The 12891-nt window shown below is 47.3% G+C and overlaps 1 protein-coding gene across 4 annotated transcripts in view; it reads left to right on the top strand.

Annotated features, from left to right (window-relative positions):
- LOC108885135 (inositol polyphosphate-5-phosphatase A) overlaps window positions 1–12891 on the top strand; it is a 109187-nt gene that overhangs the window by 59324 nt on the left and 36972 nt on the right. For all 4 annotated transcript variants that reach the window (XR_007814800.1, XM_018679325.2, XM_018679326.2 and 1 more), the window contains exons 5-8: window positions 2304–2367; window positions 3669–3772; window positions 9371–9423; window positions 10101–10220. Coding sequence is in view for 3 of the 4 variants with exons in the window: in XM_018679325.2 (XP_018534841.1) it covers window positions 2304–2367; window positions 3669–3772; window positions 9371–9423; window positions 10101–10220 (341 nt within the window). In the remaining variant the exon portion in view is untranslated. The remainder of the gene's footprint in view (window positions 1–2303; window positions 2368–3668; window positions 3773–9370; window positions 9424–10100; window positions 10221–12891) is intronic.

Consider the following 12891-nt stretch of genomic DNA (forward strand, 5'->3'; position numbering starts at 1 on the left):
GCGAGCACAGTTGCCGTGGTGTCATTGTGTCCTTATCTGTGAGGCTGTAGCCAACACGGCTCGTGATAAGAGAGAGCATCGCCAGAACGAGTCATAAAGCTCGGCTTTTATGGTGCGGTTATTGTCTTTCTGTCCACAATTATGGTGATTACTCATTTCCCCTCAGCCGCCCCCCCCCCCCCCGCGGCCTCATGCTGCACTTAATAGACTGCATTTTACTAATGGAAAATTAAGTAGCCGCCGTGGCAGTGGGGTTTATAAATATGTAAAATATACTTTTAATTATTTCAAGTGAATCTGGCAGCTAATCAATAAAGAGGGACGTGACAAACATACGTTTGACACAGGCCATTGTAGAGCTACTGGTAAAAGATAAGCACGGCCTGTCAGCGCGGCCCAGCCCTAATGAATATTTGGAGCCTGTCATGTAAGGAGACAAATGGATTAATTGCGCCCTGCTAATATAATAGCTTCTTCATGAAGAGTGCAGGAGGAGAGGAGGCAGAGCCGAGCAGCTGCAGGCTCTGAACCCTGATGTCAGATAAATATTTATTAGGGTGGAGGGTTAAGTAGATTTTTGCGATTACACGGATAGCCACTTAAGCTCAGTTGTTTATCATTTATTTGAGGATTGATTCATGCCGATTTGTTTGATGTCATATTAATTTTATTTTTAGCTCACAGAGGAACCAGTGCAGACAGTCAGGGCTTTAATCGGCCACTCATTCACAGAGCAGCAGGATCCAGGAGGCCTGCCTCTTCATCATGGTGGAGTATATGAGTATTTCTAATGAATGTGATGTTTGTTTGACAGGAGTCAGAAAACACAGAGAGATTTACTCTAAACAGTTTACAGTGTGGACCTGCTCCGTCTTTGACCACGCTGATTGATAAAAAAACGAATGAAATATTCATCAGTAAATTTTTGTCGATTAATTTTCAGCACTTCTTTGACTTTGCAGGAAAAAGACGCAGCTCTGCAGTTTAATTTGTAATAGAGAGAAATACATCTTTTTCCCTCCTCTATAATTTCCCATATGTCATATTTCAGCGCAGTCATTTTTATTTCACTGCCCACTGAAATATTCACACAGACAGCAGCAGGTAGCACAGCGGCAGCGTTTTGACAAATAGCTGAGTTTTTCCTCCCTGCTCTCCATCCGTCTCTGTCTCCCAGTCTGTCGGCGGCACTTTGAGGTGAAAGAGAACATAAAGACGAGTGAGCACAAATAAGTACAGGGGGGCTTCCTGGAAGCCGTCCTCCGCCATGGGAAGCTGTGACCTTGAGTCCTGTGTTTGCCCCCCCCTCCGTCATTCCTTCTCCTGCTCTGCCGGAGGATGGGGGGGGGGGGTTCGGGGTCACCAGCCGCTGTTCTCATCAATTAAATGTGCGACAGTGTTTTCTGTCGGCTGAACTTATATGTCAAGGAGATGGGCAGGACCTCATGTTTGTGCTTTTGACAAATCAGCAAATGTTTAATCTCAAGATGTGCCGGCGCTCATAAATAATGCAGAGGCCGGGGCCGGGCCCAAACACCCACACACACACACACACACACACACCGGCCTCCACAGGACAACACAGGAAAAGACGAAATCCTTTTTCTTCCACAGGAGTCTGCTCTCACCTCTGTTTAGACTCTGATTCTCTCAGTCCACTCTCTCAGGTTTAATTTGCTCTCTCCGCTCTTCATAGTCAAAGTTACTCACCAGCCTCTGCTTTTCTTCCAGAGGGAAAAGGAGACTCCGAATTATCCCGAGCCAGAGGTCTGCTATCTCAAAGACACAGAGGATTGAGCTTGAGCTTTGCCTCCATTTGCCCTAAATGTAAAGAGGGCAACAGAAAGCAGTGTAGTGGACTGTGAACCGCATCAAATCCCCCTCTGCACCACTCTTACTTCTTCCCACAGACTTTGATTGGCTTGTCCACCGACTGGGAAAGTTTCCTGATTGTTCACAGGGAAAATTAAGATTTTAAGCCTATTGAAGTTGATCTTTGCTCATTCAAAAGTCCATCTGAATGTGTCCTTTGAAAGCTCAGATTGTTGACTCGCCACATTAGAGGACTCAGAATGGGCTGCAGTGAGCGTACTGTACTGAGAGCGTTGCACCTGTTGTTGTTGTGTAGCAGTGGGCAGTGTGCTGTGGCTCTGCACTCACAGCTCAGTTTATTAGAGGAGCTTTGTTCAGTGGAAGCTGCAGAGATGATGAGACAGATTCAGTCCTGAGCAGGTCGGACGTGTTTGATAAATGTGTGAGTAAAGGAAAGAATCCGTCTCTCACTCTCTTCTCTTTTCTTTCAGGCTCTGGGAAGTTTCTACTTTATCCACGAGTCTTTGAAAAACATCCACCAGTTTGATTTCAAAGGTGAGCGTCTCCCTCCTCCACATCATCACCACTGTGTGGAAATGAACCCGTCACACACAGCCCTCCCCTCCTCCCCCCTCCTCCCGCCCCGCTCGCCACACGCAGCCATTTGCAGGCTATTCCCGCTTCCATCAAAGCCAGCGAGCTGAGATTGGCTCTGAGGATAATGTAGAGGGAGCGGGACAGAATGGTAATGCTTATTAATATTAGGATTTAATTCATAAGATTTCGGGCCCACAGTAATGGCGTGTGGCGGGTTATTGGACAGTTACAGCGGTCTCATCAGCCTGCGGTGTCAGAGGCCCCGGGGGCCGCGGCCACGCTAATTAAAGAAGGGATATAGATGTGGAGGCTCCTCGCTTCCTATTAGATCCAAGTCAGCATTAGAGCCAGTTACCATGTGAAGGACAGGGCGAAGGCAGGGGAGGGGTCGAGAGGGGAGAGGACCCCCCCCCCCCCACACACACACACACTGACACACAGAGAGCATGAGATCTAACTTTATGGAGCTCTCTCTAACTCTAACCCAGCGTTAACACATGGAACAAAAACACCACGGATAAAACCAGCAGCAATAAAAACATCAGTATGAAAATACAGTGTAAACACTCACATAGAACAGAAAAATATCTAAAACATATATTCAAAATAAACACAACAACAGCTCAATAAACATAAAGACTTAAAGCAAATCACAGGTTAAATGTAGTGGAAACAGCAGATGTGTTGGTAACATCTGGAAAAAAATTCTTGGCCCTGAAAGTGAAGCAGCTAAATGGAATGCAGCCGTCTTATTTACACCTGATGTGATGTGAGGACGCTGTGTTCAGTCCCTGCAGGTAGAACAGGTGATAGAGTGGAGATTATTAAATATATATATATATAAAAATGATCAGATTCATCTGCTGTTGTCAGGACACGATTAAATCTTCAGTAAAAACCTTCATGTTCAAACACACAGCGCAGTGTGTCCTGACCAGGAAACACCAAACTAAAGCCCCGGACTGACAGGAGGTCAGGAACATTATTATTACTTTTTAAATGAATATTCAATGATGAACATTCTGATGAGAGTTAGAGCAGAGTCTTCACTCAGGACTCAGGAAGAGAAACTCGATTCACCTGAGTCATGTTGTCTCTGAGCTGTTCCTCAGTCTGACCAGCAGGTGGAGCAGTTGTTTGATGAAGAGGAGGAGGCTCCTGTTCTCAGCGGCTCTGATGGAGGATCACACACACAGAGGGGGGGGGTCAAAATGAACCTGCCATGTTCTGTAACAATAACCTGTCTCTCTCCCTTTCAGCCAAGAAGTTCAAGAAGGTGCTGGGGAAGGAAACCTGCTCAGAGACACTAGAAAGCACGCCTACGCTGGAGAAGGAAAAGTTTCCCCAGGATTATTTTCCTGAGGTCAGTGAACACACCTGACTGACAGAGTGCAGGTTTAATTCAGCATCTTCTGTGTGTGATGAAGGCAAACATCTATTTAATGTGATCGATTTTTAGTCAAAGGAGAAATGTGTAGAAACTCTGAGCAGAAAGAGAGGTGTGTTTCTCTGCTGCCATTTCATCCTCCACCTTTCCTTCTTCTTCTTCTTCTTCTTCTTTCGTGTTACAGTCCAATTTTTTTTCTGCCTCGGGGGAAGTCCGGCGGACACACGGCCGATTTGAAAACAAATCAGTCACAAAATTCAAATCGTGAAACAGAAAGTCCTCGCCGTGTGGCGCCGTGTCCCGTGGAGCAATTCTCTGCTCTGTTCAGTTTCCTGGTGTCTGTGTGGTGTGTGCCATCAGAGGAGGGGGGGGCTGAGCGCCGAGCATAGCAGTGCTGATATAGTAATAAAGAGCACGACCGCCCGTGTGTCATCCCTGCACTCCCCACTCATCTGTCAACCATGCTCCGACGGCCGCCTCCACAAATATATGCAAAACAGATGGATACGGCCCCTTCACACACTTCCCCCCAATTTCCGTCTCTTTCACACACTGCAGGACCCCCCCCCCCCCCCCTTCACCCTACACACACACACAAACATATGCATTCACACACACCCAAACACCCGCACGTCTCTGGTTTCCCATTCCACAGATGATCTAAAACCAATTACACTGATTGAGGCGCAAAAGCATTTAAAATGATTAGAGCGCAGCATTGTTCTGTGTTTAACAGGACGAGCAAAGAAAACCACAAAACAAAGCTGGCACTGCACACAGTGAGAGGGATGAGGGGAGTGATGGAGGGAGAAAGGAGGTGTGTGTGTGTGTGTGTGTGTGGAGGTGGGGGGGCAGATGAGAAAAGTTTTGCCCGGTGATTTATGCCTCTTTCCCGGCTGGGATATGAATCTGGGATGATGCTCCAGAGAGCAGCACTCCAGATAATGTTAGCCCATTTAAAAAGAGCAGATTTGTGTAGTCTATCAGGGTCGCCGAGTATTTTTTTCCTCCTCCTCCTCCTCCTCCTCCTCCTCCCCTCCGTAGTGAGAAATTGGTTGTTATCATAGATCACAGATACTGCTCAGACCTCTTATGAAAGATGAATTAATTTCACTAATGCTTTAATGCAAAGCTCTCATGAGGGAGGCAGACTGGTGATAACCCCTGCCTCGTCCCCGCTTCCTCCGCCGCTGATTTATGCCCTCTTTTAGTAGATGAAACCGCCTAGATTTGCCATCCATCTGCAGCTTTGAGGAATCCTATTACACAGGGATCCTGGACCGGACAGGACGCCACACAGAGTCCTGAAACCAGACGCTCAGAGTCCCAGCTCCCCCGGCTCCGGGTCCTGAAGAAGAACTGACAGGAGCTCTGAAATGAAACAGTTTGAAGCTGAGTGGTCAGAGGAAGGTTAGAGTGACGGCTGCTGGGAGACAGATGTGTGTGTTTCCCTGCCTCTGTCTCACCTTTACGGTCGGCCATTAATAACGTGTCAGTGAGCGAGATGCTGGTGACATCATGGTGGGACGGCCTGGTGTTAAAGTGTGTGTCCAGATAGAAAACAGAAAGGACCATTTAAAGCTTAATGTCTGATTATGTTAATGTGTGCAGGTGAGTTACCTGGAGGCCTGATCCCAGCGCTCACACTCTGCAGCCTGCAGTGCATCAGGAGCAGATATTTGAGGCCTGTGCACATCTTCTGTCTGCAGCGTTACACAGCTGATAGACAGAGTTCACACACCGCTCACTGTGAAACGTGTGATATCACACACCCAAACCCCAAATATTCAGATGGCTTCATAAAGGTGATGGTAAAATGCCAGGTAAACCAGGAAACCAGGAATTAAACAACTGAATCACATCATCGGGTTTTGAAAAGATCCACATGAATCAGGTCCTGATGGTTTTCTGTTTCAGCTCTTAAAGTCGATGTCATCAAATAAAATATTGGTTAGAATCGCTCTGGTTCTCTCTCTGCTCCCAGTTTGATTCTGATTTAAGTGACAACCCGTCCGTATGCTAAACACGGGTTCTTTCCGTAATCCCGCGCTGAGTTATGGCCGTCAGTGACGGGGAGAAGCAGGGACGTTAATTGAAATGCTGAATAAGAAGGAAGTGGACAAAATCGTGGGCGCATTTCTTCTGAAAGGTCGCTGTGATGGATTTGGCGGCTTGTCGTTTCCCGTTGTTCCGTCAATCTCTCCACCCCCCCCCACCCCCCCACAGTGGGCATTAATATATTTATTTGTTTGGCTCGGTAATACACGCCTCCAAAAACCATTGCATCATAAGGATTTGTCATTGCCTTATATAAATAAAGTATACGACCCGGACCTTAATGTGCCCTTGCTATTGATTGTTTTACACAGCTGAAGGAAAAAAGAGAAGGGGAGAAAACAGGCGACGGGCTGTAGATCAACATCCATACCAGTTTCTATTTGTTGTTTGGCAGCGTGAGCGTGTCCATAAAAGCATTGACTTTTCATAGCCTTTTAGTGCCCTCTGTAGTAAGCTGTGCTACGGGGCTGTGATTACTTTCAGGTTCTGCCCCTGATGAAAGTTAACTTCCTTCATATTTTTCTGCTTTGATTTAAGCAGCTGCAGCTCCTGTGTGTGATTCATCGAGGCGATGCGTGCGTTAAGGAGATGAAGTCATTTAAACTGGCATTGCTTGTAAAATGCTCTCTGCATTTATCACCCAGACAAGACACCTGTGACACAGATGCTGTTGGCGGTGACAGGCGTGATCCATGACGGAGCGAGCAGCTCATAAATGTGGAGATAATGTTGAAATGAAAACCAAATCAAAGCTTTCTTCACTCATTTTCTGTTGAATCTCCCTCCTGATGCTCTCTGGCTGTTTGAATCCATCACTCTGCTTTCAGCTTCTTAACACAGGAGCTTCCTGTTTCCACACACACACACACACACACACACACACACACACACAGTGATGAGTCCAGTTGTAGAAACGTCTCTGATGTGATTGGCTGATGGAATAAAGATAAATGTGAGTGTCCAGCAGAGCTCAGATCAATCAGCGTTTGTGTGAATTAGTTATTACCCACAGTGCATTTCTGTCACAGAGGCTTTTGTGCCCCCCCCCCTCGCTGTAATATTATTTATGGGGGTCGGACTTTGAGCTGAAATATAAGAAAGGTCAAAGAATCAAAGGGCCGGAGCGAGGAGCATCCTCCTGTGTTCTGACATTTTATCACGCGTCATTTTCCATTGGTCACAATCGGGGAGTTTTATGTAGTGGTCTCCAGCTCCAAGTGAATCTGATGCTTTCTAACCCCCCCCCCCCCCCCCTCCTCTGTGGCGGTCAGCCTGTATATGTATCACCCAGCACCCTTGGATGTGACCCACTGTGTCGCCGCCGTTCATCACTGTCATGGGCGGAGACGCCATCGCTGACCTGTGGAAGGTCAGCCAATGTCAGCCCGAGCCTCGTGACCTTTTACTGCTGCCCTCTGACTCTCAGCCCCCCCCACCCCACCCCCCCAGCAGCTCCTCTAAGACATGATTACACACCACAGTCTCTTTACAATGAGAGCTGACGCAGAAAATCAAAGAGCAGATCAGCTAAATCTTTACATACTTAAAAAGGTGTGTGTGTGTGTGTGTGTGTGTGTGTGTGTGTGTGGAGGGGGGGGTGTCTGTGTCATCATCTCTGTGGCGACCACATGATGATGTCATCATGTCGACCAGCTGCTCTCTGATAATCATCGTAACTGGACAAAGTAAAAGCTCTTAAACCAGCAGGTAGCAGGTGTGTGTTCTGAGCGGCGACGTCGTCCTCGTGATCACTGAGTGTGTGTGTGTTTGTAAAGGGGGGGGGGGGGGGGGTCGATCAGTCATACGTGGAGGAAATGGGGCAATCTGGGGCCGGGTGTCAGAGAAGTGATGGATTTTAATGCTGCGATTGTAGTTAATGGCTCTTTAAATTAAATCGAGATTAAACGTCTCTGGCTGCAGTCAGAGCCCCCCCCCCCACACACACACACACTCTTCATCCTCTCCCTCCGACAGACAGTCAGACAGACAGACAGACAGACAGACAGACAGACAGACAGACAGACAGCTCTGATGGATCCTCCTGTGTGCACGTCCCTTGTTTTTCTTTTCAATAGACTCAGTTAGTTTAAAAAAGAAAACAGATTTTTCGCAGTGGAAGCTCGATCAGTTCTGATGCACAGTGACACTCGTCTTTAATTCCATTTGCTCCTTTCAAAGTCACAATATTGGGACAGCGAGTTATAATTGGGCCCATACATCCTGCACAGGCAGTATGGATTAATTCAAGTATGCTAATGTAATTCAATTTGATACAGTTAATCTTGTACTAATGCAGATTGAAGGATGTGAGGCGCAATCAAATACCTCTTAGCCCTTTAATTTGCATCAGAGTTTTTTTTTTTTTTTTAATAAAATTAGTCAATTTGTAATTATGTGACCTGGCCCATAATTAGTTTATTCATCAGTGCAGTTAACTCCCCATTAGGAGTATCAGAGAGAGATGGACAGGAAAAGAGAGGGAGAGAGACTTATTTATCTATTCAGAATGAGAAGACTCACAGCATCAATTTGTCTCTCATTTAATAACCAGCTTCACGGTGAATCATGTGCTGTTTGAGAAAGATCTTTGGACTTGTGATTGGATAATTAACTGGAGGCTGGTGGGATCTGATCTAACAGCTGCATACGACATGTCTGCACCGAGCCCAGCCCCCGACACACTGTGGGTTCACACAGCGTCTGATCCTCGTGTTCCAGCTCGGCTCAGACTGATCAGCAGGTTCCTCCCTCGTATCATTTGTTATGAAGTGTAATCATTCTTTTCATTACTCAAATATTTTCTCCATTTTCTTCTCAGTGTTTTTCTTTCTCTTTTATCAAACTGCTCGTGTTGCCTGAAACCAAAAGATGTTACATTTATTAACATGTAAGAAAAAGAAAAGCAGCAAATTCCCACGACTGTTAACTGGACTTTCTGACTCTGAGTCGATTAATTACTTGATTGATTAATTCAGTGGAGGAAGTGTTCACAGCCTTTCCTTCACTTTAATATTATTTCTAGATTATTTAACATTAATGTTGGCTGGCTGTAAACCTGTGAACCTGGAGCTGTGTTTTGTTGTGACGTGACGTGTCACTTCCTGTTTGAACCCTGTGGTCAGTGTTGTTTCTTTAATCCCTGATGCCGGCTCAGCCACCTAAACCCAACCGAACTGAGGCTGTTACCATGACGACAGAGCACCTGTAACACCTGCTGTGGGGTCGAATAGTGTCAGCGTCACTGTAAATATGGAGACCTGTTTAAATAAAGTGTTGGTAGTTATTCTCTGCCCGTCAGAGTTTCAGTTCATCGTCTCAGTTTGTTGGACTGAAACTGAGCTGAGTGATGTCTGATGATGTGAGGTATGAAGCTCTCAGGTAGTGGTCGTCCTCACTTCTCCTCCATGTAAATCATGTGACGTTCGTGGCTTTAATTCTCCTGCTGGTGACAGCTGAAGCCTCAGTAATGTCAGATATTACCGCTGTCGAGCTAAATTGAGTCTCTCTGTTCTGCAGTGCAAGTGGTCCAGAAAGGGATTCATCAGGACTCGATGGGCCCTGGCTGACTGGTGAGTTTTATTCTAATAAGTCTCCACCTCATCTCCGTCCAACCCTGAATCATTACAGCTGTATCCCTGTGATCAGACCACGGCAGTCGTGTGTGGCTTCGCCCAGAAGCTGCAGGGTGAGGGAGGGGGTGAGGGTGGAGGGTGAGGGAGGGGGTGGGGGGGTTAGATGGCTGAATCCTCTCCGGACAGTTGTGCCACAGAAACCAGCAGGGATTTGATTACACGTAATCACGTTAGTCAAGCAGTTGCATATGACAGATGACAAAAAACATTACATGCCATTGAACCTGTATGGGATGAATACAAACGCTGGCCTCCTGTGTGCAGAGCAGGGGAGGGAGGGAGGGAGACGGGGATTGTAATCTAATAGAGGGATGACATGAGAACTAAAGAGCTGAAACGGTAAGCATTTAATAGGAGCATGACAAGAGCAGCGGGGGGGGGTGAAGAATAGGCAGATCAGATCAGACTGAGATAGCAAGGCCCTGCATGTTTTCATTTGTTCAGCATGTCAGTGCAGAGTAAACCCCCTGAGATAAGACCAATTCCTCTGGGTCGCCCATCGCTGTGTTCATCACTGACTGACAGGCCAGTGAGAGCAGAGGTGTGATCCTGGGTTAACAGACTTCTCATGCTTTATTTGACAGATATTAAACTCTCTGTGTTTGTCACTGCAGTGCCTTCGACCTGGTCAACATCCACCTTTTCCATGATGCCTCCAACCTGGTGGCCTGGGAGAAGAGCCCCTCAGTCTACTCTGGGACCAGGCAGAAGGCCCTGGGCTACGTTTTAGACAGGTACTGTACACACCTGCCTGCTGTACCTGTGTGAGCTCACCTGTGCTGCTGCTGTCAGCACATTCAGCATCAGACCTTATAAAGTCCTGTACTGTGTCTCCTTAATGTCTCAGCAACGTCCACGTCTGGTCTGAAACCAGCAGAGACACCCAGACTGTATCACAGCTTACTGTGAGTCTCTGTGTATCTACATTTTCTAGTCAAACTGTTGTTGATATGTTTCTATAAAGCAAAGTCTTTTGGTCGTCTGGTTTTCATCAGGTAAGATTCACACGGACAGACAGCAGCTGTATTGTATATAAGTAAAGCTCATGTGGAAAAATGTAGATACCGCTCACAAATCCCAGTTTTGTCCGACCTGACAAAACCTGTATTTATATTGTAATGGAGGATTGGAGTGGGACTGAGGAGGAGAGGTTCAGGCCCAGACCAGTGGGATTACATCTGTCTGTAGAAGTCGGGTCTTACTCACTACACGGTCTGTGAACTCCCAAGTCTCTTTTATCTGTTCTTTTTCTGTCCCTCCCTCTAACTCCGTCTTATTCTCCAGCATTTTTCTCTTCCTGTGGTGTAATCCTACATCCATCCTCATTTTTGTCTCACTACTGTAAAGCACATGTCTATAACACTTTGGTCCAGAGAGAGAGAGAGAGAGAGAGAGAGAGAGAGAGAAGAGAGAGAGAGAAGAGAGAAGAGAGAAGAGAGAGAGAGAGAGAGAGAGAGAGATCTAAAAATACTCAAAATCAGCATTGATTGTCCTGGTCCCCACAGGATTCTCCCTTTGGCTCTGAGGAAGATATCTGTCTAAAATATGATACATGCTCTGATAATACTGGTCCACAGAGGATGAACCCTAATTTGATGATGAGCACATTCATGCTCCCCAGAGGAAAAACCCTCTCCAAATGTTCAGCCTTCACGTCTGTTTCAGGTCAAAAATAAATTGAAATGAATTTTGCTGTAGGTTTTCAGAGTCCCCAGAGGATGAACCCTAAAGTTTTTGTCCACCTTCTGACTGTCGCTCCCCAGAGGATCAACCCTGAGAGTAAATGCAGCCTCTTGTATTCCAGTGCTGAGGGTGCAGGAACAGTAAGCAGAGTGAAGTCAGGCCCGGCTTCCCTCTCGCAGGCCGAGCTAATGTGATTTATGGGATATCCATTTGCAGCGGAGCAGGATGATAGAGTACACGGAGCGACCCCTGCTCCCTACCTGGCCATGCTAACACAGAATAAAAGCTTGCAGCAGGTGACCTCCCATTCAAACAGCATCAGAATGCACGACATGGCTCCCCGGCCTCCACTTTGAATAACTACATGCATATATGGGTGGCATACATTATCTCCAGGCTCTCTGATGTGCATGAATCACCAGGCGCTCTTTAAAGTATTCTCCACAGGTCATATTTTACCTGAGCTTCAGTCTTGATTTGATGAAAGAAAGCTCCGCCTTTAATGGACAGGGAAGTGGGAGTGTTTTAAGAATATGGCAGCTTTTGCAGTTTTTATTACGCTGTAACTTACCTGGATTTACTGGCATCATGAAGTTTGAAAAGGACCTCTGTTGTTGCTTACACTGAAGTGATTTCATTGTGTTTCCTCTGCTTTCATCATGCTTCTGCTGCTGATTTATTTCTAAAGGTTTCCTTGTAAATACACCTAAACAGCAGTGTGTTCTCTGGGTGGTACTTTCCCCCTCTCTGACTGCCCTGTGTTGGGATGGAAACCTTGTTGTTACTTCTGGGCCATATCATTTAAAGCCTCTTCTTTGACAGGGGAGGGGGCGGTGGGGAGGTCGTTATATGTTCCGGCCGCCCCGGTCCTCCTCGCTGGGGGCACAGGGGGTGGGATAGTGGGGGCATCGCGCCTCAGTCGCTCACTTTGGGGGGGAAACCGTCGGGCGCAGATCCGGAGCACCGGAGTGAGAAAAAGCTGGCGGTGCAGAGGGAAGGGAGGAGGAGCACAAAGGGTGCTCGGGCTCTGTAAAGGGCAGTGAATAATGGGCCGGTCCTTTCACAGAGGCTGCTAACCTTTTGGCAGCCACCAGCAAACTCCATTCTCCTCCGCCGATCTGGGAGGACAATGTGCCCGGGCCGGGCTTTGAATGAAGCGCTACCACCAACAGTGTTCCCATTCAGCGGCTGGTTGGGAACCATCTTTTTGGCCATTGTCCTAACTCTGACTCCTACCCCCAGAAAACAGAGCAGGAAAAGGGACAGGGGGAATATCTAAAGCCTCCCTCCCCCTCCCTCCCCCTCCCTCCCTCCTCTCCCTCCTCTCTCCATCTCTGAGCTCTAATCTCTCACTGCAGAGGAGGGGGGGGGGGTGTAGCTGTTCAACACAGCACCAGCTGAGATCCAGGAGGCGGCCGGCACAGGAGCCGATCACACAGCAGTGCTGGGGACGGAGCTCCGCCGCCAGGCATCAAACTCCAGCCTCCATCTTATCTGAGGCTCAGGACTAATAATGCAGCTCGCAGCCCATTGAGAACACATCTGATAAGCCTTTTCCTCTGTGGCCCTTTTAACTGCTAAACACTGTTTATCTCCAAAGTGCTTCAAGGCCTCAGGGGAACAATGCTGAGAAGGAACAGCGTTTAGCCGGCCAGACCTCACTATTGAGTCACATCAAAAAAGCAGTGCTGTGCAGGCTGAGCTGATGTGTGGGCCACTTCC

Source organism: Lates calcarifer, linkage group LG16_LG22 (assembly GCF_001640805.2).
Source record: "Lates calcarifer isolate ASB-BC8 linkage group LG16_LG22, TLL_Latcal_v3, whole genome shotgun sequence".
NCBI classification, from domain to species: Eukaryota; Metazoa; Chordata; class Actinopteri; family Centropomidae; genus Lates; species Lates calcarifer.